General features: G+C 34.9%; 2 protein-coding genes and 1 long non-coding RNA gene across 3 annotated transcripts in view; 2 read left to right on the top strand and 1 right to left on the bottom strand.

The window, feature by feature from the left end:
* LOC148953099 (facilitated trehalose transporter Tret1-2 homolog) overlaps positions 1-24932 on the bottom strand; it is a 209486-nt gene that overhangs the window by 141965 nt on the left and 42589 nt on the right. The window lies entirely within an intron of this gene.
* LOC148953101 (uncharacterized) lies at positions 428-1457 on the top strand. The gene is made up of 2 exons (XM_089087866.1): positions 428-844; positions 981-1457. The coding sequence occupies exons 1-2, from the start codon at positions 446-448 to the stop codon at positions 1455-1457; spliced, it is 876 nt and encodes a 291-aa protein (XP_088943992.1). The 5' UTR covers positions 428-445.
* Positions 12736-18635, top strand: LOC148953100 (uncharacterized). The gene is made up of 2 exons (XR_016141624.1): positions 12736-12806; positions 18476-18635. It is a non-coding gene; the product is annotated as an uncharacterized LOC148953100 (long non-coding RNA).

The following is a 24932-nucleotide window of genomic DNA, read 5'->3' as shown; positions in this document are numbered from 1 at the left end:
AAGGCTGATGGTTACCGTTACAGCAAGTAGTGGGGGACACTCAGTATCTGTACCCTCTGTTCATCCAAACTTCAGAAAGAGAGTTAATCAACAGATGATTGAAAGCAAGATGGTTGATTTGAAGAGATATATCTTTCGATATGAGCAATGTGCATTCAACTGTCCCCTTGAGCACTGCCTGTATACGGTGATTCATTATGTTGGTACTTGTGACAGAAAATCCAATTGTGACCCCATGGATTCCATAAAAAGAAAGAAGGAATAAAAGCTATCCTTTCGTTCCTTCTGAGAAAATCTGTATTAATAAGAGCCAAAAATGTAGCAAAAACCACAACAATGACGCCCCGAGAACATTTCCATAACGAGTTTAGCAAGACAGTGAATGAGCTGCAGACAAATGTTCCAAGAAGCCTTTTCAGTGGCCTTTTCTTTGGCCAGAAAAAGCATGATATCCAAAGACACATGTAACATGATTCGATATCTTATGACGGAAACTGATTTTGTTGTGACAGAAAAATTTTTTGGGCAAGGAGAAGCAGCCGTCACCTGTATATCAGAATTTGCCATCTTAGAGGTTGATTACTTTGTAAAACACGATATCCCGATAGTGTTCTATTATGATACCAAATATAACATTGGAAATTACTGGGTTTCAGCTCTGACATTCCGACATCCTGACTTCGACCATAAGGGGACAACACCTCTGATTCCAATTGCATTTTTACTTCACACAAATAGATCAGCTGATTCGCACGAAGAGCTGTTTATAGTTCTAATGAAGAAAGCACCAAGCATCAATTCACCGCAAAATTCTTTTGTGAGTGATAGAGAAAAGGGTATAGAGGTATGCAGAAAAAATATTTCCTCTTATTCAGGCTGTTCATTGCTGGCTATACTATCGGATCAATGCAAAACATGGACTTCAGAAAATGGGGGCATCTAAAGAAGACATCAAGGTAGTTCAAGACGATATTCTTCAGTTGCTAAGATCAAAAAGTGAAGATGAGTACTACCAAATAAGAACGGACAGGCTCGTGAAATGGTCCATCCCTGCATTTACCTACTTTCGAGATAATCTGGAATCTGACATGTTGAAGTATGATTGTGCCTTCATCGTTTCCCAGATTCCTTATTTTAATCCAGTCTCCGGAATAACCAACAATACCGCAGAGTCATTCAATGCTGTGATGAAAAGAGTTATACAGCAACAGCGATATATACCAATGGACAGATGTATCTTGGGCCTTCTTTGTTTAGACGATGAATATTATACACACGTGTCTCGTGGATATAAGAGAATAGGAGATTATAGACATCTTGAGAAGGCACATAAGGAAAACGTAGTTCATATCAAGAAGGAAGAAGATCCACTTGAATCGAGGAAAGTGAACGTGTCCAGTGTATGGTCCAAGAAGGAGACAAATCAGATTCCTTTTGCTAAACAAAGCCGACCCTAGAAGATCACTACCATAGTATTTTAGGTGTCAGATCATAAACTTGATTAAGAATTGGACATTTTACATTTTGAAAAGAAAATCTCGAGTATCTTGTACAAAGTATGCCTCTAAATAAGTTTAATGTTTTGACAACACGAACAGAAACAATCACTGTCAGAGGAAATAAAATTGTTACAAAGGGTGCTCAGAGGAATAGCTTGCCTGAAGTTTGGGATTGTTGTTATGATTTTGGAATCTCTGCGTATCCCTGCAAAATAATAGTTTTAAGACCTCGAAGACTTGCACTAGCAACAGCAAAATCAGTTACACAGCTTAAAACACTCAGGAACGTGAAAGGGAGATCTAAAAGGTCCGTGAGGCCAGGAATAAAAAGCTCATTAACCATTCAGGACTGTTACAATAATAAACCGGCAGCAGATTCTCTAGCAGCCAATGAATTATCATCTACTGCTGATAGGTATTATCATATTAAGGGGAGTATTTCCTAGAAAGTTAAGAAAACTTCGACATCTGACATTGGAACAATCCTTTAACATTTTAATATCGACCTGGTTTTCAGAAATGAAAAAAAAAGAAATACTATAATGAGCGTCACCGAAAAATACTTCCAAAAACCACTCAAACCGCGCTGACGGGTCTCCTGGTTCAAAAGTCGCACATCAAGCGGACGTGGTGCAGTGTATGACGTCTGTTCAAAAAGGCTGCATAGCCCCACTCAACTGATGGATCTCCAAAACAGGGTAAGGTGACCGAATCTTTGTGTTTGAGCTAACCAGTCTATAATTTCTACCGCTCTTTGTCATTGTTACGCGTTTAAAGGGCCCATAAGTGATTTCTATGACGAATCAAAGCAAGTAATCCAGCATCTAAAAAGACTTTCGGAATAGTGGTCAAATCTACCGATTCTGCTATCGTAGAAAACGCAGAGAAACTAGATTGGTGGAGAGCTACTGGTTTTCCCTTGAGGGACACAAACATGTTTCCAATTTTCTTTCAAGACTTTGAATCACTGCTGAAGCCTGATGCTTGACTCACAACTGAAATAGTTTCATACCTCGTGAATTTTGTGACTTCTAGCTATGTATCGGCAAGAACTATCTATAGCTACTCTAATTTCAGCTTGACAAGCATTTATACTTTAAATACTTACCCAAATCTGACTAGAGAGAGCTTTAGCTATGTTTTGAATGGTTGCAGTGATTTGTTTGCTCTATTGTGTGTCAATGTGTGGTATATAACAAATACGAAGTCCAAGAATCGTTTCATTTTTGGAATATGTGATTTCTCCAAAAAAACTTTCCTTCTTCTTGATAGCCAGAAGCCAGTAGGCCATACCCAAGGAAGGTTAGTTGCTTCCAATCTAAGAAACCTGATGAAGGAAATGGATAAATTCTGAATAGAACTTCAAATTTGGTCGTTCAGAAAAGCTTTACAAGTAGATTCTTTAAGCTTTTGGCTTCTTTGTGTCAAATATACCCAAGACTAAACGCATGAAATAACATCACGGGGCCGTATAAGGTCAATTTATCGTACATCACCTTCTATCATCAATACGTCAAAACATAGATCTACACTATCTAAGAAATTCATAGATCTATATAACAAGGATACTGAATTGGTAAACAAGAAAACTATTGACCTAATGATTAAATATAAAATCAAATTTGTTCTCCAGGTACTTGAATCTCTTTTAATAAAGAACAGAAGAGCCACTTGTTAAAAATCTTGAAAACAGATGCCATAAAACATGCAGCTAATATGTAGAGACTGTTAAGCAGTTACATGTAGTGAATACAAAACAAGATCCTGCAGATACTTCTGTAGGCTCTGCTGTGTCTAAATAGAAAAACACACACAAACACGCAGTCAGACACACCAACACACAGAGAGAGGCAACCACAGTCACCCACACAAAACAAAAAACTTTCCAAATATCTTTCGGATCACCCAAAAAGCTAAAAAAAGACAAGATCAACCACGAAAAAGCAAGACTTAACATCACAAATCATGTGATACAAACTAAAAACTTCGAAAACACACTAAACATTAGCAAAAAAGATAACACAGACAAGATAAACTGCAAAAAGCGCAAATAGATATCCTAAATAATGTATTTCAACAAGAACTTCCGAAAAACACTTTAAAAAACCATTAAAGCTAATAAATAACTGCTAAACCAAGAAACAGAAGAACTAAATAAATTGTTCAAAAATACTCTTTTAAACCCAAAGAAGGCTAACACTGACAAGCTAAAACATGAGAAAGCACAACTAAAAATCCCAAATATTAAATTTTCAAATGAAGAACTTCCAAATACGAATGGCAGCACAAGCTGCATTAAAAAAGACAAGGTAAACCTCGAAACAGTTAGAATAAATATCATATATCAAACTATTCAAACAAAAAACTTAAAACACTTGGAATCACCAAAAAATCCAAAACAGACAAGCTAAACCACGAAACATTGAAACTAAACATCGTAAATCTAACGTTTCAAACGAAAAGCTTACAAAACACACTTGGAAACACAAAAAAAGTTAACACTGATGAGCCCAATCAAGAAACGGAAATTTAAGCACTTTTTTCCAAAATTTTCTTTGAAACAACAAACACCGATGATACGGGCAAGCTATGACGAGAGAGAGCACAACTGAACATCCTAAATCATACTCTTTAGACGATAATCTTCCAAAATACACTTGAACGCATCATTTTTACCGATAAAATGCCTGAAGATACCTTAGGAATAATAGTTGGCTCGAGAGGGTAACATGTGCCAGCCATTGAGTGCCACGGTGGAGTGAACTGTTTTTAACTATCACGTTCTAGCAATGAAACAGCATTTTCCAACAGTTCAAATAAAAATATATATATATTGTGATATCTAAAGACCAGAAAAAGCTCAAGTGATGATGTCGGGTACTAGAGGTTGTCACTAGCAAGGTGCATTGTGCCCTGCTTGCGTGTTTTGCCAAAAATCATCAGAAGAAACGCTATTTGGAATGTTCATCAAGTTTGAACAATCTAGTTTATAATTCTTTATGTTTAAGTCTAGTTTATATGGTTCCTTTGGTGGGAAATGTCTGAAAATACCTTGGGAATGCTATTTTATACCAGAAAGGTTTGGTTTGCCAACCATTGAGTGACACGGTGGCGTGGTTTGACTTGGACTATCACGCTTTACCACGTAAATGTTAAGTTCCCACTGTTCAAATAAAAATACATCTTGGGTGTCTATTTGTAAGCCACGACTGCCACCAGATATTGGCGCAATCAAGGTGCTACATCACTTACTAGAGGGGCAGCCTCTCTGGTGACAAATATTGTAATGAAATACTCGCACTTACCAATACTGCCCCGAAAATATAGAGTTTGTTAGTATCTTTTGTACGTTATACCCCGCTCCAGGGTATGGTAACGTGATTGAATGGTCAAACGGTTAAACTCTATACCCAGAATGCACCTACACTGAGTCACCACTTACATCTCTAACTATCTCCTCGGAGGGTAAAAGGACCCCCTATCTATGTAGTAAATGACGGTATGCCTTACAAACCTTTTTTTACAAAACATAATATAATCTCAGCCCTTCTTTAGGCCGCTGGACTCCACCTAGGCTAAAATTTCCACGATTATGAATCAAATTAATTCTAATGAATTAAGCCAACTTCGAATCATTTAGCTTTATGCCCTTTCTTTCACCCCTCGACAATACGGACCAAACTTGTTATCTGAAAGTAACTTTAGCTATGATGGGTCACCCGTAACTGCGCAATTAAAACCTTGTGGTTTTAACAAACTACGCAGTTAAAGAAATGAAAATGGCGCAGCCAATATGAAGAGATAATTTATCATTTCCACAGATGTGAAAGGGACAATTACAGAACTCGAAGGAAAAGAAATAAGGAAAGACATTTATCTGGAAAAAAACACAGGACCAACGTTTCCAACATCGAGGTATTCAAACGTCAGAAAACTCTTAAGGGAGGGTGACGTGATTAAAATAACCCTTTTTCACATATATGATATTGATTTCAGTTCCCTATGAATAATTTGTTTTAATAAAGTTTTTAAGTTATTTATCAATAAAATTTGAGTGTACAATAAAAAGTGTTGGTCCTTTAGATCTATTGTTCAAGGATAAATTTTTGATAAATTTCACTAATGCAATTTAGCGATAATCTAAGTTCATACTTTTTAAGAAGAGCAGGTAGGTCCGTGCTAAGAAAAAACTGGATTCATATATCCCAGCCCTATCCTTCGCAACAAGAAGTAATATCAGAAGTGTAGTGCCCAATGTGTTGTAATCTAGGTCCCAATGAAGCATTTGAAGAGGGGACTAGAATAGAGGTACGAATTGTCAAAGATAGGATCACCTCTGCCTCGAATACAAGAGCTTTGCTTCTTGTCATTACACCAATACGTCACTCCTCTCATCCATATAAAACAAGCACTCCAATAAAAGCATTCTCATTTTATAATGCAGTGATAATACCGATTTGAACAGCCAATACTCCGGACGAGAATTGAACGCCACTCTGAAACTCCTCTCATCAGAGTTCATCAAACAAGCCACGAGAGAATTGTGAAACCCATCGAAAAGATGAATTTATGAGTGAATTAGACCAAACTTCTACCACCTCTCTATAGACAGCTTATTCGAGAACAAGCACTATGTACTATTACTTTCTTAGCCCAAATGTGCCTTCCCTTTGCAAGTGTTAATGCTACCTCATGTGCTTTATTTTGCTTCTTGTTTGTTTTATGTTATAGGAGCTTGGGTCACAATAAACGATTGAAATCAATTGCTACTGCTACTAAATTTGTTTTCATATAATTAATTTCAACTTCACCATGAGATGAAGTAATCGCTCTTTTTCTCTCATCCTCCCCACTCCCCTCCCTCTCTTCTCGATTTTTCTTTTTGCATGGTTATTAAGAGCTTTTTAATTTGTAGTTTCTAGGTGCTTTTCTAATCGACAGTTTGTATTTATTGGCTATTTATTTTTCAGTTTGTCTTTATTCATTGTAGACTATACTGAATTATGAAGTTATTTGCTGTATTACAAAACTATTCAAATCGTTTGGGAAGTAACCGAGGTGAGCTAAATATTGCAAAATATACAGAGAACATACAAACTTCGTTAGGAAAAAAACTAAATTTTCTCCTGTAGAAATATGTTTTATTCGAATATTATATCATCTTTATTCCAGAAATCGAGATGATTTCACAATTATTATCATATATTTTTTTTCAAACTGAAAAGGTGACTGAAATAAGAAGTAAAAACTGTGAAACAGAATCAAAGAATAGAACTTATGTTAAGTTGCAATATTTATTAATAACTAAATAGTATTTCTTATACACAAATATAACATTTTATTTTAGCAGATTATTTAAGATTAGATTTAGAAAATTGCCAAATTTTGTTATCTTCCACTTTTGTCCAATTGTAGTTAAGAAAGTTTCATACAATGTTCTCATGAATTATAGTTTTCTAATTCTCCATTTGTCTTATCTTTTATTCAGAGATGTCATGAGCTGAAAATTGAAGAGAATAATGACAAAAAAAGAAACTGACTAAACAAATTTTGTTTATATTTAATTCAACATGAATGACTAAGTTGAGATTCAAAGGGCTATTATTGTTCTTTTTATTGCTTGCAGTTTGATTACAGTTTTATCGCTACAGTGTCCTTTGTAGTTGTAGTAGTTGTCCATCACTTGTACTTTTGATTTTATTTAGAGGTATAACAATATAATATTTATTTTTTAAAATAATACGTATATACTTCACAAATTAAAAACAAAATCAAAAGCACTATCAGTGTCACCTCAACGTGGCTGGGAAGTGATAACAGAGTGATCTTAGATATGAATTTTATACCAAGAAAATAATAATCAAAGTAAGGATTAATTTAAAATATAATCATTCTCGAACAAAAACTTCTTTTCCCTGTACAATTGCCAAATTCGGTCTCACTAGTCAACAACTTTGTGCTTATATTTATATATAACACTAATCCGGCTAATTAAACTGAATTAATATTTAATGGTCTGACTCATCTGTCCAAAATACTTTGGAGATAATATACGATAACACAAAGTCTTATACTTCATTAAAGATTTTTTAGTTGTAAAAATGGAATGATCGATTATTAAGTCGTTGGTAAATTTTAGCCCATATTCTTATATTATCGAAACAAAACCCAGGAAGCACTTTTGGTGCTAAGGAAGGGTCTGACCTGCTCTGAGCAAAAATTGTTTGCACACATCACATACTTTTTCAAACACAATAATAATACCCAAGAGACAGAGCAGTAAGATACCTCTTGGTCAAGTTGCAACCGACCCAAGCGCCATAAATATTCTCTAGGCCAGAGTTCTCACTGACAGTTATTAAAAAAACACAAACGAAATGCTTTATTATTTAGTTATTGATAAATTATAGCCCATTTTTTTATATCAACCCAACAAAACCCAGGTAGCACTAGCGGGCAAAGGAAGAATCTTTGCTCCTCTCTGCCAAAATTTTTAGCATGCGTCACTCACTTGTTGAGACAAAATATTAATCAATAACTTCATAGCAGTAAGATACTTCTTAGTCAATCTGCAACCGACCCAAGTATCATGATTATACTTTAGACCAGATCTTTCTCTGACAAATAGCAAAAAAACACAAGTGAAATGCTCGATTATTTAGTTTTTGATAAATTATAGGACATTGTTTCATATTACCCCACAAAAACCCAGGTAGCACTAGTAAGCCATGGAACGATCTTTCCTGCTCTCTGCCTAAATTGTTTGCATGCATCACATATTTTTTGAAATACAATAATAATACCCAAATTCAGAGCAGTAAGATACCTCTTGGTCAAGCTGCAACCGACCAAAGTGCCATAATTATTCTTCAGGCCGCAGTTCTCACTGACAGTTTGCAAACAAACGCAAATGACATGCTGGATTATTGAGTTGTTGGTAAATTTTATCCCATTTTCTCAGCTCCCCCCAACAAAACCCAGGTATCACTTTTGGTGCCAAGGAAGGGTCTTTCCTGCTCTGTGCAAAAATTGTTTGAACGAATCACATACTTTTTCAAACACAATAATAATACCCAAAAACAGAGCAGTAAGATACCTCTTGGTCAAGTTGCAACCGACCCAAGCGCCAAAAATATTCTCTAGGACGCAGTTCTCACTGACAGTTTGCAAAAAACCGCAAATGAAATGCTGGATTATTTAGTTGTTGGTAAATTTTAGCCCATTTTCTCATATCACCCCAACAAAACCCAGGTAGAACTAGTGGGCCAAGTAAGGGTCTTTCCTGCTCTGTGCAAAAATTGTTTGCACTCATCAAATACTTTTTTAATCACAATAATAAGACCCAAGAACAGAGCAATAAGATACCTCTTGGTCAGGTTGCAACCGACCCTATCGCCATAAATATTCTCTAGGATGCAGTTCTCCACTGACAGTTTGCAAAAAACCACAAATGAAATGCTGGATTATTTAGTTGTCGGTAAATTTTAGCCCATTTTCTCTTATCACCCCAACAAAACCCAGGTAGCACTAGTGGGCCAAGGAAGGATCTTTCCTGCTCTCAGCCAAAATTGTTTGCATTCATCACATATTTTTTGAAACACAATCATAATACCCAAATTCAGAGCAGTAAGATACCTCTTGGTCAGGCTGCAACCGACCCAAGCGCCATAATTATTCTCTAGGCCGGAGTTCTCACTGACAGTTAGCAAAAAAACACAAATGAACTGCTTAATTATTTAGTTTTTGGTAAATATTAGCCCATTTTTTCATATCACCCCAACACCCCACCGGTAACACTAGTGGGACGTGGAACGATCTTTCCTGTTCTCAGAAAAAATTATTTTCACACATCGCTCTCCTTTTGAAATACAATAATAAAACCTAAATACAGAGCAGTAAGATACCTCTTGGTCAAGTTGAAACCGACCCAAGCGCCAATAAATATTCTCTAGGACGCAGTTCTCCACTGACAGTTAGCAAAAAACCAAAAATGAAATGCTCGATTATTTAGTTGTCGGTAAATTTTAGCCCATTTTTTCATATCACCCCAACAAAACCATGGTAGCACTAGTGGGAAAAGGCAGTGTCTTTCATGTTCTTTGAAAATATTTTTTGCAATAAGAACATAATTTTTCAATCACAATAATAAGACCCAAGAAAAGAGCAATAATATACCTATTGGTCAAGTTGCAACCGACCCAAGCGCCATAAATATTTTCTAGGACGAAGTTCTCACTGACAGTTTGAAAAAAAACACAAATGAAATGCTGGATTATTTAGTTGTCGGTAAATTTTAGCCCATTTTCTCATATCACCCCAACAAAACCCAGGTAGCACTAGTGGGCCAAGGAAGGTTCTTTCCTGCTCTGTCCAAAAATTTTTTGCTCGCATCACATACTTTTTCAAACACCAGAATAATACCCAAGAACAGAGCAATAAGATACCTCTCGGTCAGGTTGCAACCAACCCAAGCGCCATAAATATTCTCTAGGATGCAGTTCTCCACTGACAGTTTGCAAAAAACCACAAATGAAATGCTGGATTATTTAGTTGTCGGTAAATTTTAGCCCATTTTCTCATATCACCCCAACAAAACCCAGCGAGCTCTAGTGGGCGAAGTAAGGGTCTTTCCTGCTCTGTGCAAAAATTGTTTGCACGCATCACATACTTTTTCAAACACAATAATAATACCCAAGAACAGAGCAATAATATACCTCTTGGTCATGTTGCAACCGACCCAAGCGACATAAATATTCTCTTGGACGCAGTTCTACACTGACAGTTTGCAACAAACCACAAATGTAATGCTGGATCATTTAGTTGTCGGTAAATTTTAGCCCATTTTCTCATATCACCCCACCAAACCCCATGGAGCACTAGTGTGACATGACCTGGACTTTCCATCTAATAGAATAATTTTTTTGAACTAATCAAATACTTTTTCAAACACAATAATAATACCCAAGAACAGAGCAATAAGATACCTCTTGGTCAGGTTGCAACCGACCCAAGCGACATAAATATTATCTAGGAAGCAGTTCTCTCTGACAGTTTGCAAAAAACCACAACTGAAATGCTGGATTATTTAGTTGTCGGTAAATTTTAGCCCATTTTCTCATATCACCCCAACAAAACCCAGGTAGCACTAGTGTGCCAAGTAAGGGTCTTTCCTGTTCTGTGCAAAAATTGTTTGCACGCATCACATACTTTTTCAAACAAAATAATAATACCCTAGAACAGAGCAATAAGATACCTCTTGGTCAGGTTGCAACCAACCCAAGCGCCATAAATAGTCTCTATGATTCATGACTCTACTTAGAGTGTTAAAACAACCACTCAGGATCTTCTGTATTAATTAGTTGTATTTTTTAATAATCAATTGGTCTACGATAACATAACATAAACCCAGTAAGATCGAGTTTGATCATAACTGTTCTTTACGGATCTTTGAAATAAGTTAATGAACTACTTAAAAACTATTTCCATAAAAATAAAAATACACACGACGACACCTAGAAGATAACACATGGTAAGGGTTCAAAATACCAAAGCGACCTCAATATACTCTCAGACGCAGTTCTCCAATGACAGTTTGCAATAAACAAGACATGAAATGATGTATTATTTAGTTGTCGGTAAATTTTAGCCCATTTTCTCATATCACCCCCACAAAACCCAGGTAGAACTAGTGGGACAAGTAATTGTCTTTCCTGCTCTGTGAAATAATTGTTTGCACGCATCACATACTTTTTCAAACACAATAATAATACCCAAGAAGAGAGCAATAAGATACCTCTTGGTCCGGTTGGAACCGACCCAAGCGCCATACATAGTCTCTACGACGCAGGTCTCAACCGACAGTTTGCAAAAAACCACAAATGAAATGCTGGATTATTTAGGTGTCGGTAAATTTTCCCCTTTGTTATCATATCACCCCAACAAAACCGCTGGAGCTAGATTGGTCCTAGGAAGGGTCTTTCATTGTCAATGCCAAAATTGATTGAAATCATCACATACTTATTAAAAAAAAATATAAATACACAAGAACAGAGCAATAGGATCGCACTTGGTCAGGTTGCAACCGACCCAAGCACCATAAATATTTTCTAGGACGCAGTTATCACTGACAGTTTGCAATAAACCAAACATGAAATGCTGGATTATTTATTTGTCGGTAAATTTTAGCCCATTTTCTCATATCACCACAACAAAACCTAGGTAGCACTAGTGGGCCAAGGAAGGGTCTTTCCTGCTCTGTGCAAAAATTGTTTGCACGCATCACATACTTTTTTCAAACACAATAATAATACCCAAGAACAGAGCAATAAGATACCTCTTGGTCAGGTTGCAACCGACCCAAGCGCCATAAATATTCTCTAGGATGCAGTTCTCCACTGACAGTTTGCAAAAAACCACAAATGAAATGCTGGATTATTTAGTTGTCGGTAAATTTTAGCCCATTTTCTCATATCACCCCAACAAAACCCAGGTAGCTCTAGTGGGCCAAGGAAGGGTCTTTCCTGCTCTGTGCAAAAATTGTTTGCACGCATCACATACTTTTTCAAACACAATAATAATACCCAAGAACAGAGCAATAAGATACCTCTTGGTCAGGTTGCAACCGACCCAAGCGCCATAAATATTCTTTAGGACGCAGTTTTCCACTGACAGTTTGAAAAAAACCACAAATGAAATGCTGGATTATTTAGTTGTCGGTAAATTTTAGCCCATTTTCTAAGATCACCCCAACAAAACCCCGGTAGCACTAGTGGGCCAAGAAAGGGTCTTTCCTGCTCTGTGCAAAAATTTTTTGCATGCATCACATAATTTTTCAAACAAAATAATAATACCCAAGAACAGAGCAATAAGATACCACTTGGTCAGGGTGCAACCTACCAACGCGCAATAAATTTTTTCTCGGAAGCAGTTCTCACTGACAGTTTTCAAAAAACAACAAATGAAATGCTGGATTATTTAGTTGTCGGTAAATTTTAGCCCATTTTGTCATATCACCCCAACAAAACCCAGGTAGCACTAGTGGTAGCTCGATTCTTAGGTAGCGCGTAATGCCCAATAGCATTATTTTATCGTATCAAAAAATTATAAGGAAACTTACATTATTCATGTTCATGAACTTGTTTCTGTTCGAGAAAGGGAAGAGAAACTAGCTGCTTTGCATTGAAAGATGTCAAATTAGAAGCACAATTCGAAACAAACTTTGTCTTTTCAGGAGCGTCAAAATGTTGATGTTTGGCCAAGAAATGGCCTTTCAAATGAAGTTTCAAAAGTATTCTACTTTCGATAAGGGCAAGTCCACCTTTCTTATACTTTAAAACAGCTTTGTCACGAAGTTGATTATATTGCGCCCAATTTTGTTTGGCATCGATGGTATATGAACCGTCTTCTGAGCTTATAGGATCACTGTTTCCATTTGGTCACCCTTGGGGAAGAAATTAAAGAAACAAAGTAACATGCATTCGACATCTTTCTTGTGGTAAAAATGTAAAATTCCGTTTTATGGTGTATAGGGACTTGAAACTTATAAAGTAGGGTTATCAAATATGCTGAATATGATGGTGTATTTTTCCTCGCAAGTTCCCTTTGCAGTGAGTGACTTTTTAATAATATTTTTTTTTTTTCTTAACGGAAGAGTTTTTTATATAGTTTTTGTAAGTTTTATAATTAGTTAGGTCAATAACGCTAATGGTTTTGCAAGCTAACTTATATAGGTTATTTTTAAAATATGAAGAGATTATCAGGCTATTGGACATCCAGGGGTGTATATAGGTAGTTTTTCAGTTTGATTTACAGACTGGAAAGGTTGAACTGATAAGATCACTCAGTCCCTGTGTAAAACCATTTGTGGCTGAATTAACATCCTGACAATCCAAAACCTTTGACCAGTCAAATTATTTCAGACGATCGGTGAACCGGTTCATATTCACAATATTATATATCCTTTTAGACGTAGGGATATTAGTTCTAGGGTGTTTAATAGTTGGTTGGAAGGGTAGGGAGAGATAGATTAGAAAGTGGTCTGACAGGTCAGAGAATATTATTTTGGAGGACGGGTAATTTCCCAAGGAAGTGGCTACAAAAATGTTATCAATTACAGTAGTGGTAGACCTCATAGGATCAACTCTAGTAGGAAAAAGGATTGTCGGAAGAAGACCACTTGAGGTAAATGTTTCAAAGAAGGTATCACAATCATTATTGCTGCTAACATTTAGTAAATTACAATTGAAGTCCCCAAAAACTATTGCCTTCTTTTGTGGTAAATTAATAAAACTAGAAAAGTCATCAAAAAGATTACAAAAGAAAGGTGTCGGAAATGGGGGTGGTTTATAAAACAATGAAAAAATAAAAGAATTGTCGTCAACACTTATATCAACAATTATTGAATAAATGCATCTATTATTTATAGGTTGTGAGAATAAGGATTCACAGTGTAATAGCCTGGTGAATGTAAAGGGAAATGCCAAAAGAGGACTTGGTTAATTTTCTTTCAATATGAATAGCTTGAAAGCCAGGGAGGGAAAATTCATTAGTATCATCAATTTCTGAAAGCCACGTCTCCGTTATTCCAATTACGTCGAAAGGGCAGTAACCATTAATTAAAATTAAATCTTTAAAATTAGTCCACTTATCTCTTATGCTTTTGATGTTAAAGCAGATTATATTAAGTTTTGTCTCTTCCATTAGCTTTGGTTTTACATTTTTTACAAAATCTAGTGCCGAGATATTGACAGTTAAAACGGCTTAAGGGGCTATCAGGGCTAGCTAAGGGGTTGTTGCGCAAATTATTTTGGTCATCGTAATAGTTAAAACAACATTATTGCACAGTAATAATTTTGTGAGAAACGTAAAATCTTGCATAGTATACATTTAAATATCCATTGTGGTCGAAGTTTCATCATTTGCTTGATTTGAATACTGAAATTCTTCTTCAGCCGACGAATTATCATTGGTGGTAATTTTGGACTGGGATGGAAAGTTTGCCGTTTTTTCTTAGATTTCTTGCCTTGGACTAGGGCAATGGCGTCGACTTGATTATCAGTTGAGTCAACAGGCTTAACTATCTTTGATGTGGAATCTATGTCCTTTTTGATGGAAGATAGTTGAGTTATATCTGTTTGCAAGATGTCATCACCTATGAGTTTGGTGATAGCTTTCTTCTTGAGAATATTTTTGGTTTCTCCTGGTTCATTACAAACCTCAATTAAGTGACTGACTGTGAGATAAGTTGCAAATCTTTGCCATTCTTGGCAAAGACCTAGGATTGGCTGGAAGAATTAATTTACCTCCCCGTACCCCATCTCGCAGTCACCCGTCTAGCGGAGCGGGCTGGGAGAAAGAGTCTTTTTTTAAATCAGTTCTTATACAGTGTGAAGTGAATACACTAAGACCTTTTTTTATACTATGTACTCTTTTAACTTTTCAGCCTAGGTTGAGTCTAAAGAGATAGTTAGAAATCTTATCGGTAAACCTTGGCTTTTAAAAGTGGCCCTGGACCATCCGATTACGCTAGTATGAACGGAACCGTTGGAGTAACCACGGAAATCCCACTATTTTGGCCGACGAGGGATCTCCCCCTCCAGTAAGTGGCATAGCAACCCCTTTGCGCCACTTTTGCCTTTAAAAGTGATGAACCCCTTATGTTAATCCTCCAAGACCAGGGGACAACTTTTTCATAAGTCCTAAATATGGAAAATCCTTCACAGCTCACTGAGTGGATGTCATCTTTAATTTCTACTATCAATTCTAAGGGAAAAAACCATGTACAGCTTATGTTTGTTTTTTTTCAGGCTTAGTCCTATCTGTGTTCGTTTTTTACCATGTCAGGATTATATTTTAATAAGTAATAGATTCTAAGGAGCTTACTTTAAGCATTATTTATCCAGTTCTTTTCTTCATAATTAACTACAGCAATGAAACAATAGATCCCGCGATGCTTTCAATAGCGTGTGTCCACTTAATGAACTTTTTGGAATAAGCAGATTTAATTAATGTTGCCATATTAAGAGTTATTTGTTAACATTTAAAAATACGCATGTTTTATCTTCTATAAAATTTGACTATAATAAATACATGTCAACTTTATAATATTGCTGATTCTTCGCACCAATTTCTTTACTGTTTATGTTTCACTGTTTTATTACTCCTTAAGCTTCAGTTGTTTTGTAAATGAATGATTTATAACGTACCAAGAGGTAGTTGTAATGCTAGTAATACTATTCCTTTATCTGTGCCATAAAACATAGTAAATAAAGCGAGACACTCAACCCAATTTAATTAGATTTAAATAATGTTGATGAATGCATCTACGGGCATAGGCAAAATGCCTTTTTTTAGATTCACGAATTTTTCTATTGATTATATAGCAATTCAATAAGAGCCATCTATTTTGTCAACTGTTATCGTCTTCCAAAGAGTCAAAAAGCAATATAGTATACGTTTTTTGTAGTAGGTCAACAGTAAGTGGCTTATTGACGTCAAACAATACAACCTAAATGTATTGTAAGGTATATTCAATTATGGTTAACCTTTGCAGCAATTATAATTTTGAAGTCGCCCCGTCCCCAACACAAAGTTAATGTTAACTTTGGGTCTCTTATAAATACGAGTTTTTCTTTGCCAAATATATCCGATAGGTCAAGAACTCTTTCAGATTCACTGCTAGCTGTAAGGATACTTACTTATTCAAGTTAATGCTATCTAAATTGTTCAAATAATTGCCCTAGTTCCAAAAGTTGTTTGTCAAAAAAGTACAATACATGACCATATTCAAAGATTCAATTTTTAGTTTGTGCTTATTTTTATTCTATGAACTGTCCATTCTTTTTTGTGTAAATTGAATTAAAAAAAGTTTTTTCAATTGAAAATTAGGACCAGGATTAAAACTAAAATAGAACAGGAATTATTCCATGAATAAGGGGGTGAAACTTTGCTCTTTACCTTGCTCCTCGATACCTCGCTATTTATGATAGTTGTTTTTGGTCCTTTTAAAAGAGCTTTTTATGCTAATTACATACGCTTTGGGTTCCTAGCCGAGTGGATTGGTGCGCTCTATTTAGGATCTCTTGTCCGAAAGGGTGAGGGTTCGAATCCTAGTCTATCCAATTATTTGGTTTGGGACGGGGTTTAGTGTGGCGTGATTCAGTAAGCTCAGTCAGAGTTGACCAAGCTCCAAATGGGTACCTGGATAAATCTGGGGAAGGTAAACGAAAGCATAGGGTGGCTGGCTTTCATCCCCCCTTGCACTTTCTGGCTGAAAGGCCTTGAGACGGAGATCAGCACCGCCGGGATGGACCTTAAGGATCTAGTGCAGCATCCTTTATCTTAATTTACGTTACCCTTTGGGTTTCAGGAGTCGCTCTTAAAAAGTTGGGACAAATAGTCAAACTCACTTATATATGAAATAATTTCCCGTTGTTTTCAGTTTAGGGCTGCTCCTTACTTTTTTTTTATTAAGTTTCTAATCATTTTTCAAATAATGCCGTTAAATCTGGTTTTCTCTTCATGAAAAATTCACTTCATTCACGGGAAACTTGTTCTTGAAAAGTTGTCTCATGTCAACTACCACCCCCCCCCATAAAATTCTCTCCAGACAATTATATCCTTTCTGAAAATCCCCCCTTAAAATATTTTTGGACGATTCCCCTTGAAAAATTGTCCTAATAATGCTTTCATTTGAAAGACTTAATTTAATTAAAAATACTTTGTTTGGTGAAGCTTTAAGCAGGGATTCTAACATTGATAATGTTATAACAACCCAAAGCGAACCGTAGAAACAATTATAATACATCCAAGAAAGCTGCCTAAGACCCAAGGAACCGCCCAAGGAAACCACTGATTAGACCTAAGATGGACCCGGGGAGGAAAAAAAGCTTTAAGTTTGATGTCCTTCGTACTTTAAGATTAGATCAGATATAGCCCTTTGGTTCAGACATAGTCATCCACACTCTTATAATGTTAAACATTAAGGAATACATTTTTTTGGCATGAAAATGTGAAACAGAGGCAAAGAGATTAAACACAATTTTACAACAGAGAGAAGCGGCTACAAAACGGTTATTGAGTTACTCTAACTTTCCCTGTCAATGGCACAAGACCTCAGTGCACTTTTGCGTTATCCCCCTCAATGAAATCCGTATAATATTATGGAAACATATGACGCAGTATTAAAACATTTTTGATTTAGGAACTTCGATAGAATGATAGAAATAAATAGCGATAAGAAAAAAATGTTTTATTTTGCTCATTAGTTAGAGTATTTAATTTGTTTATGACATTATACCATCTCAGAATGCGACAGTTCTTGCTGCTTCTCCTAGATTATACTTTCTTAAATTTATAATTATTTTTATTTTACGTTAAAAAGAAATAAAATGATAATCTGTATTATTAGAATTTCTGTCTATACGCCGCTATTAGGCCAAAATACATCTTAGTAGAAAAAAAAAAAAAAAAACAGAAACCTTTTAGATATAGGGGTTAATTCAGAAACATTATTCAAAATAAAATGTATATTTTGGGGAGAGAGGGTTTTGGTTTCCATTAAAGCTCCCGTCTTTGCCTGAGTAAAAGTATATGAAAACATCAGTAGTTAATTTTTTGGAGATAGTTATAGATTCGTTTCTTGGGCTAAAGAGCAATAGAAAATTTGAGAATAATTATGATTACAAATGTTCTGGTAATTGATTCTCCTTCAAAACGAACCACAAATTTTATTGTTTAAAACATACGAATAACAAAAAGTCCTATTGGAAAAAACAAACTACCATAATTAGGTTAGAGGTTTGTAACCATGACCCTTTTCATTTACTAGACAATCCCTGTTCATTTATGTTTTGATGACCGTTGTTTATTTCATTCAAAAATCCACTCCGTTATATTGCATTCAGACTTTTACCTTATGCTATATTTAGTTTCTTATACTATTGAAGCAATTAATTAATTAATAACAATATTTTCAGGACATAGGGATTCAGAAAGATCCTAGAAGATTACTGGAAAGAATGAATGAAGAACGAAATAATGCATAATAATGGATGAAGGTTTTGAATGATTGTAGTGAAATTTTATAAGTTGCACATTTTTTTAATAATGTCCTTTGCTTAGCAAAGAACTTTAAAGAAGCTGTGGCGTTTTTTTGGCCTTTTTATTTTGTGTAAATATCTATTTTATTTTTGTCTTATTAGGTTAAAGATGAACTTTCAAAACAGACAATCAAATTAGGTAATTATAGGTTCAAAATAAATATATTTTTCATCTTAATAAAAGTAAATTCGTTCAATGGAATAGGTTGGTTTCATGCTTTGTAAAAGATGCCATCTATAAGGGTTATTTTTCAAATATAAATACTTTTTTGGAAGATATTCAGATTAAGAATCAAAGGTTGAAACAAAGCAATTTAGTCCATATTTTTGCGTTTTAATTCTTGTCACATTGTGGGAATTAAAAAGAAAATATATTTTTGTATATCCCCAGTATTTAATAAAATTTAAATCTGACAAAAAATTTGTTGCATTCACTAGTATTAGCCTTTTTATAAGTTAATGACGTTGGATGCCAAATTAAATGTTCGAAAATGGGTGTTCCAAAAAAAAAACAGAATATTTTTTTTTGTCACGTACTTAATTTCTCTTAATATTATTCCTTTAAATTAAAAATACATAGTTGTGACTTATTAGGCAAAGCAGACACAAATTTTATCGTAATATTACTACTTCAATCGATATTTTCCGACTTACAAATATTCTCCGCACAATTTTTCTATATTTTTGTATTAAATAAATAAATTATTTATGAAGAAAATGAACAAGCAAGGACATGCTCTTTGGATGAAATTAACTTTAGAAACTAGTTGATAATAGCAACAATTAGCTATAAATCAGCTAAAACAGTATAATGATTCGAACCTACTGTTTTTATCTTATAAAATACCAAATTGCTAAAGATAGCTTTAAAACAGCTGTGGCAAAGGATAAGCGAGGTTTTAGCTTCACAATTAAAATTTATAAATGACTCGTTTTTATTTTAAAAATGATTTTTCCATTTTATTAACTCTCAGAATAACAGAGCAAAACTTCTTTAACGAAGCTAGTACAAGAACTTCAACAATTGAAAACCATCTAAGATATTAAATGCCAAAAATGTGTTGAGAAGATTATAGTTGTAACGTTGAGAATTTGAGAATAATTACGATTACAAATGTTCTGATAATTGATTCTCCTCCAAATAAACCACGAATTTTATTGTTTAAAACCGATATGAATAACGAAAAATCTTAATGGAAAAAAAACTAGCATAAAAAACTTAGAGGTTTGTAACTATGACCCTTTTCATTTGCAGGACAATTCCGGTTCATTTATGTTTTGATAACCGTTGTTTATTTCATTCAAAAATCCACTTCGTTATATTCTATTCAGACTTTTAACTTATATTATATTTAGTTTTTTTTTTAATTTATTGTAAAAAAAAATGACAAATATTTTGGTTTTAAAGAAGATTATTACTTCCACTTAAAAAACTCAGTTTTCCCGTTTTATAGAATTTAATTATTTGAAAAAAAACTACATTTTCTAACCATTTAAAGAAGCTGAGTTACAAGATTGAACCTTAAGATGTACAGGGATTAGGAGGCACAGTCGGCGGGCTGCCGCCCCCCCAAACCCTCCGCTTTCACAGCCTTTAAATAAAAAAAGTTTTTTAAACTGAAAATAAGGAGCGACATTAAATCTTAAAACGAACAGAAATTATTCCGTATATGAAAGGGGCTGTGCCCTCCTCAACGCCTCGCTCTTTACGCTAAGGTTTGACGTTCTCACAACTCTTTTTTTTAAACAATAAAAACTTTAGCGTAAAGAGCGAGGCGTTGAAGAGGGCACATCCCCTTTCATATACGGAATAATTTCTGTTCGTCAACAAATGAAACAAATGTCTTTTCAACAAATGAAAAGACAACTTTTTTCAACTGAAAGTAAAGAGCAAGGTTAAAACTTAAAATGATCAGAAGTTTTGCCGTTACAGTCGCATTCTCAATCCTCGCTCTTTACTCTAATTAAATAAAAAAACAAGTTTTTCAAACTGAAAGTAAGGAGCGACATTAAAACTTAAAACGAACAGAAATTATTCCGTATATGAAAGGGGCTGTGCCCTCCTCAACGCCTCAGTCTTCACGCTAAAGTTTGACTTTCTCACAACTTTTTTTTTTAAACAATAAAAACTTTAGCGTAAAGAGCGAGGCGTTGAGGAGGGGACAACCCCTTTCATATACGGAATAATTTCTGTTCGTTTTAAGTTTTAATGTCGCTCCTTACTTTCAGTTTAAAAAACTTGTTTTTTTTATTTAATTTCTGATCGTTTTTTAGTTAATGCAGCTTTTATTTTGGCTCGCCGGCATTGAATAAGTAAGCAAAATTTGCATAAAAAATGTACATTTCTTTTGCTAAATGGCTCTCTAAATTTGGTTCTGACGTAATTTACAAATTAATTTACGTAACGAACTTCTATATTCGTATATTTTTCTTCTGGCAAAAAATACACAGTTGCGGATTTTTGCAGATATGAGCTTGAAACCTATGTTATAGGTTTTTCTGACACGCTGAATCTAAAGGTGTTATTTTCATCAAATTGTTTTTACTTTTAGGAGATATGTCCCCCATCTGTACAAAATCAGGTAAATTTTCTCAGGCTCGTAGCCTTTAATGAGTAATGCTAAACTTAATAAAATTCATATATTTAGAATCAGCATTATAAGCCCATTCTTTTGATACATTTATTGACATCAAAGTTCCGTTTTTAAAAGTTTCGATTACTATTGAGCCGTATCGCTTGTTTTGTTTTTATTGTTTTTTTTTTTATTACGTATATGATGGGGTTCTCCCCTTAGTCAATACCACGCTCTTTACGTTAAAATTTAAAATTTTTTTAATTAACAAACCCCTGAATCACACAGGCCGTTTAATTAGAATAGAGAGCCCCTCCTCCAGCCCCCCCCCCACTAGAAAAAAATTATTCCTGAAAATTTCTGTATACTGCCCAAAAACCACTACACTATTTAAGCAATGGGCAGAGTTCAAAGTTTTCATCCCTTCCTCTTGGAGCTGTGAGGGATTAATTAATCGTAAAAGACATAGTTATCAGATTTTCGACTATGCTGAACAAAATGGCTATCTCAAAATTTTAATTGGGTGACTTTGAGAAAAAAATGAGCGTGGGAAGGGGCCTAGTTGCCCTCCCATTTTTTTTAGTCACTTAAAAAGGGGACTAGAACTTTTAATTTCCATTCCAATGAGCCCTTTTACGATATTCTAGGACCACTGGGTCAATACGATTACCCCTGGGAAAAAAAAAAAATAAACACGCACCCGTGATCTTTATTCTGGCAAAAAATGCAAAATTACACATTTTTGTAGATAGGAGCTTGAAACCTTTAAAGTAGGGTTTTCTGATACGCTAAATATGATGGTGTGAATTTCATTAAGGTTCAATTACTTTTAGGGGGTCTTTCCCCCTTTTTTCGAAAACCAGCCAAATTTTCTCAGGCGCGTAACTTTTGATGAGTAATATTAAACTTGATGAAACTTATATAGTTGAAATCAGAATTAAAATCTGATTCTTTTGATGTATCTATTGGTACCAAATTCCGTTTTTTAGAGTTTCGGTTACCATTGAGCCGGGTTGCTCCTTACTTACAGTTCGTTACCACGAACTGTTTGAAAAGCAAGTTATGTAAAAATACTTCAAATTCAACAGCCCTTGTGTTCTATGACTCATTCCTAAAGGAACGAGTCATAGAACGATAACAAAAACTGACTAGCTTAAAGAGCAAGGGTTGAGAAAGGAGCCGCTCCACTCATATTTAAAATGGCTCTTATTTCTCTTAAGCTTAAAACTTGGTTTTATAAATGGAATTTCTGATTGTTTTTCAAATTTTGACAAGAAATCCTTTCCTGCTTTCTGTGTAAAATTTGGCTCAGAAATTTCCCTGAATCTTACCATGAAAAATTATTCTCCCGGAAGGGCTTTATACCACTCAAGGACCCCCTTCCCACCAAAAAATACCACTTCCCATTATAATTTTTTTCCTATTCTGCAATGAGAAATACTATATGTGAACGGTGGGCAAACTGCGTAACTTGTAGTTCCTTCTTCTTGGACTATAAGGGATCATTTCCTCCCCAAAGATAAATTATTGGACCTTTCTACTGTTTAAAACAAATTAATAATGCCAAATTTTGATATGTCATTATATGGGTAAAAAGAGGCGTGGAACAATTGCTAGCTACCCTCCAATTTTTGGTTATTCTCAAAGGTCAGTAATATTTGTGATTCACGATCAAATAAGCCCTCTTCTAATCTTCTAGGTTTGGTTTGCTACAATTGGGCATGGGGAACGAAACATATAAAACCGTATCTCTTCAAGGAAAAAGTACAAAATTCAAGATTTTAGATAGAAAATAGGAGTTAAAACTTCAACACTTAGGCTCTCTAATCAGAAAATAATAAAATGAAAAATAAAGTCAAAACAGGTGAGAAAACAAGGATTTCGTCAGCCAGTGGCAAACCATGATGACGAAGAAACAAGCAAATATTTCTACAAGGACCTCCCTCAAGCTGTCCTCAGTGCTAAACAAAAAAGAAAGAAGAAAGAAAACAACGAAAATTTAACCTTTCGAAGTTTACCCGACAACGACAACACAGACACTCAAAGTGTCTATTGATTTGACAGTGGAAGAAGACACAACCATGTATTTTATAAAATAATCTCTTATTTAAAATAAAGTATTTATCGATTCAACGTTTCTTGTAATTTGTTTTCTATATGAATGAATACTAGATAGGAATGACACAAAAGGCTAAGTAGAAACAGAGTTGAAGGTATAGAGTGAAAGGATATAAGGATAAAACAATAGCTCCAGAGGGAGCTATTTAGAGGTTAGAATCACCCTTTTCCAGTGAACATGGCCATTTAAATCCGTTTTAACAAGAGTCCCACTTGATATGAAACCAGTGATAAACAAAATTTCTTATTTGAACGAAAACCATCAAAAATTTTTAACTAACTGTTTTATACAATCTCCTTCCAAAAAATATAATTTATACATAAAGGAAACAAATATATTTGCAAATAAAATGTCTACTTTTATTTTTGTACATTCTACACCTTAGAAGTAGGTATTTATAAATCCTAAGTTGAAAAGACATCCATTTTTGAAAAAGGGGTTTATCTCTCACTGCCATCTTTATTTCAAAGTACTTACTCTACCACTGAATTCCAGCAAACCCTTAATTATTCAATGCAAATGAACTTTTGCCATTGGTTTCATATTAGCTTATAGAGCAAAAAAAAGTTTTTTGACATGATGCCTATACGTGCCACATTTCGATAGAGTAGTTTTTGGTTTAGAATTGGCATGTCATCACCTTCGTATTAGCTTAAGAAACAAAACAAGTCTTGTGACGTCAGCTCTTAAACATGCCCCTTTTCGACAAGAATTCATTTTTGTTTCTATGGGGCATGGCCGCATAAAACCTGTTTCAAACATGCCACAAAGCGGCTGATCCTGTTTTCGACCGACCCGTAAAATATGTCCCCAATAAATCAATTTCTATGGCATTTTTTATTTTAGTGGGAACTTATGATCATCCATGTCCCACTCTCCATGGACCCCAATACCCATACCACAACTTTTGGGGCCCCCCCCCCTCCCACTCTTTTGGACTTCGAATTTTTGGATATAGAATTTTTTGGACTTAGAAGTCTTTTGGACTCATAATTTTTTGGACCTACAATTTATTGGCTACAGGTGTAAAGCGTTGAAATGTCTTGCGAGTGTATATCTTGATTTTTAATCTCTTGAACTTGGTGGCCCGGCTAGGGTCTTCAAGGTGAGATTTTCAAAGGGTTATGATATTATCAATTTTGCCATCTAAAGCGCATACCATAGGTACGCCAACTTGAAAAAACGGGGTTAGGAGGAATATTAAGAAAAGAGCTTATTATGACATGATACAATAAAGTCTTTTGAAAAGTATTGCTTGGTGTTGTTGTATGCATAAAGTCGAAATGTAATGTTTGGAGTGAAAAAAGATGTTTACTCAAGCTTGAAAAAACGAATTTAGGAGGAATATTCAGAAAGGAGCTTGTTTGGTAACATCAAAAGCATTAAAAAAAATTTTGTCTGTTGCTGTCAAAACGTGTCTAACATTGTCAAACTCTAAAATGGTAACATCAAAATCATCTCTGCCCTTACCAAAATTTAACTTAATACTTTGAAATCGTGTCTGCTATTAACAAGATAATAAAAATGTTTTGTGGTACAATCAAAATTCTGTCTGATATTATCAAACTATTTTGTTCAGCGTAGTTGATTTCCAGATAGAAATATTTTTGAAGATGACACAGCCTTCAGGGCATGGGTTGTA

Source organism: Artemia sp. Qi Xiang Cuo, chromosome 4 (genome assembly GCF_049724085.1).
Source record: "Artemia sp. Qi Xiang Cuo chromosome 4, ASM4972408v1, whole genome shotgun sequence".
NCBI lineage: Eukaryota > Metazoa > Arthropoda > Branchiopoda > Anostraca > Artemiidae > Artemia > Artemia sp. Qi Xiang Cuo.
The sequence above is the reverse complement of the archived record's forward strand: the minus strand, read 5'-3'. Positions and strand labels throughout refer to the sequence as shown.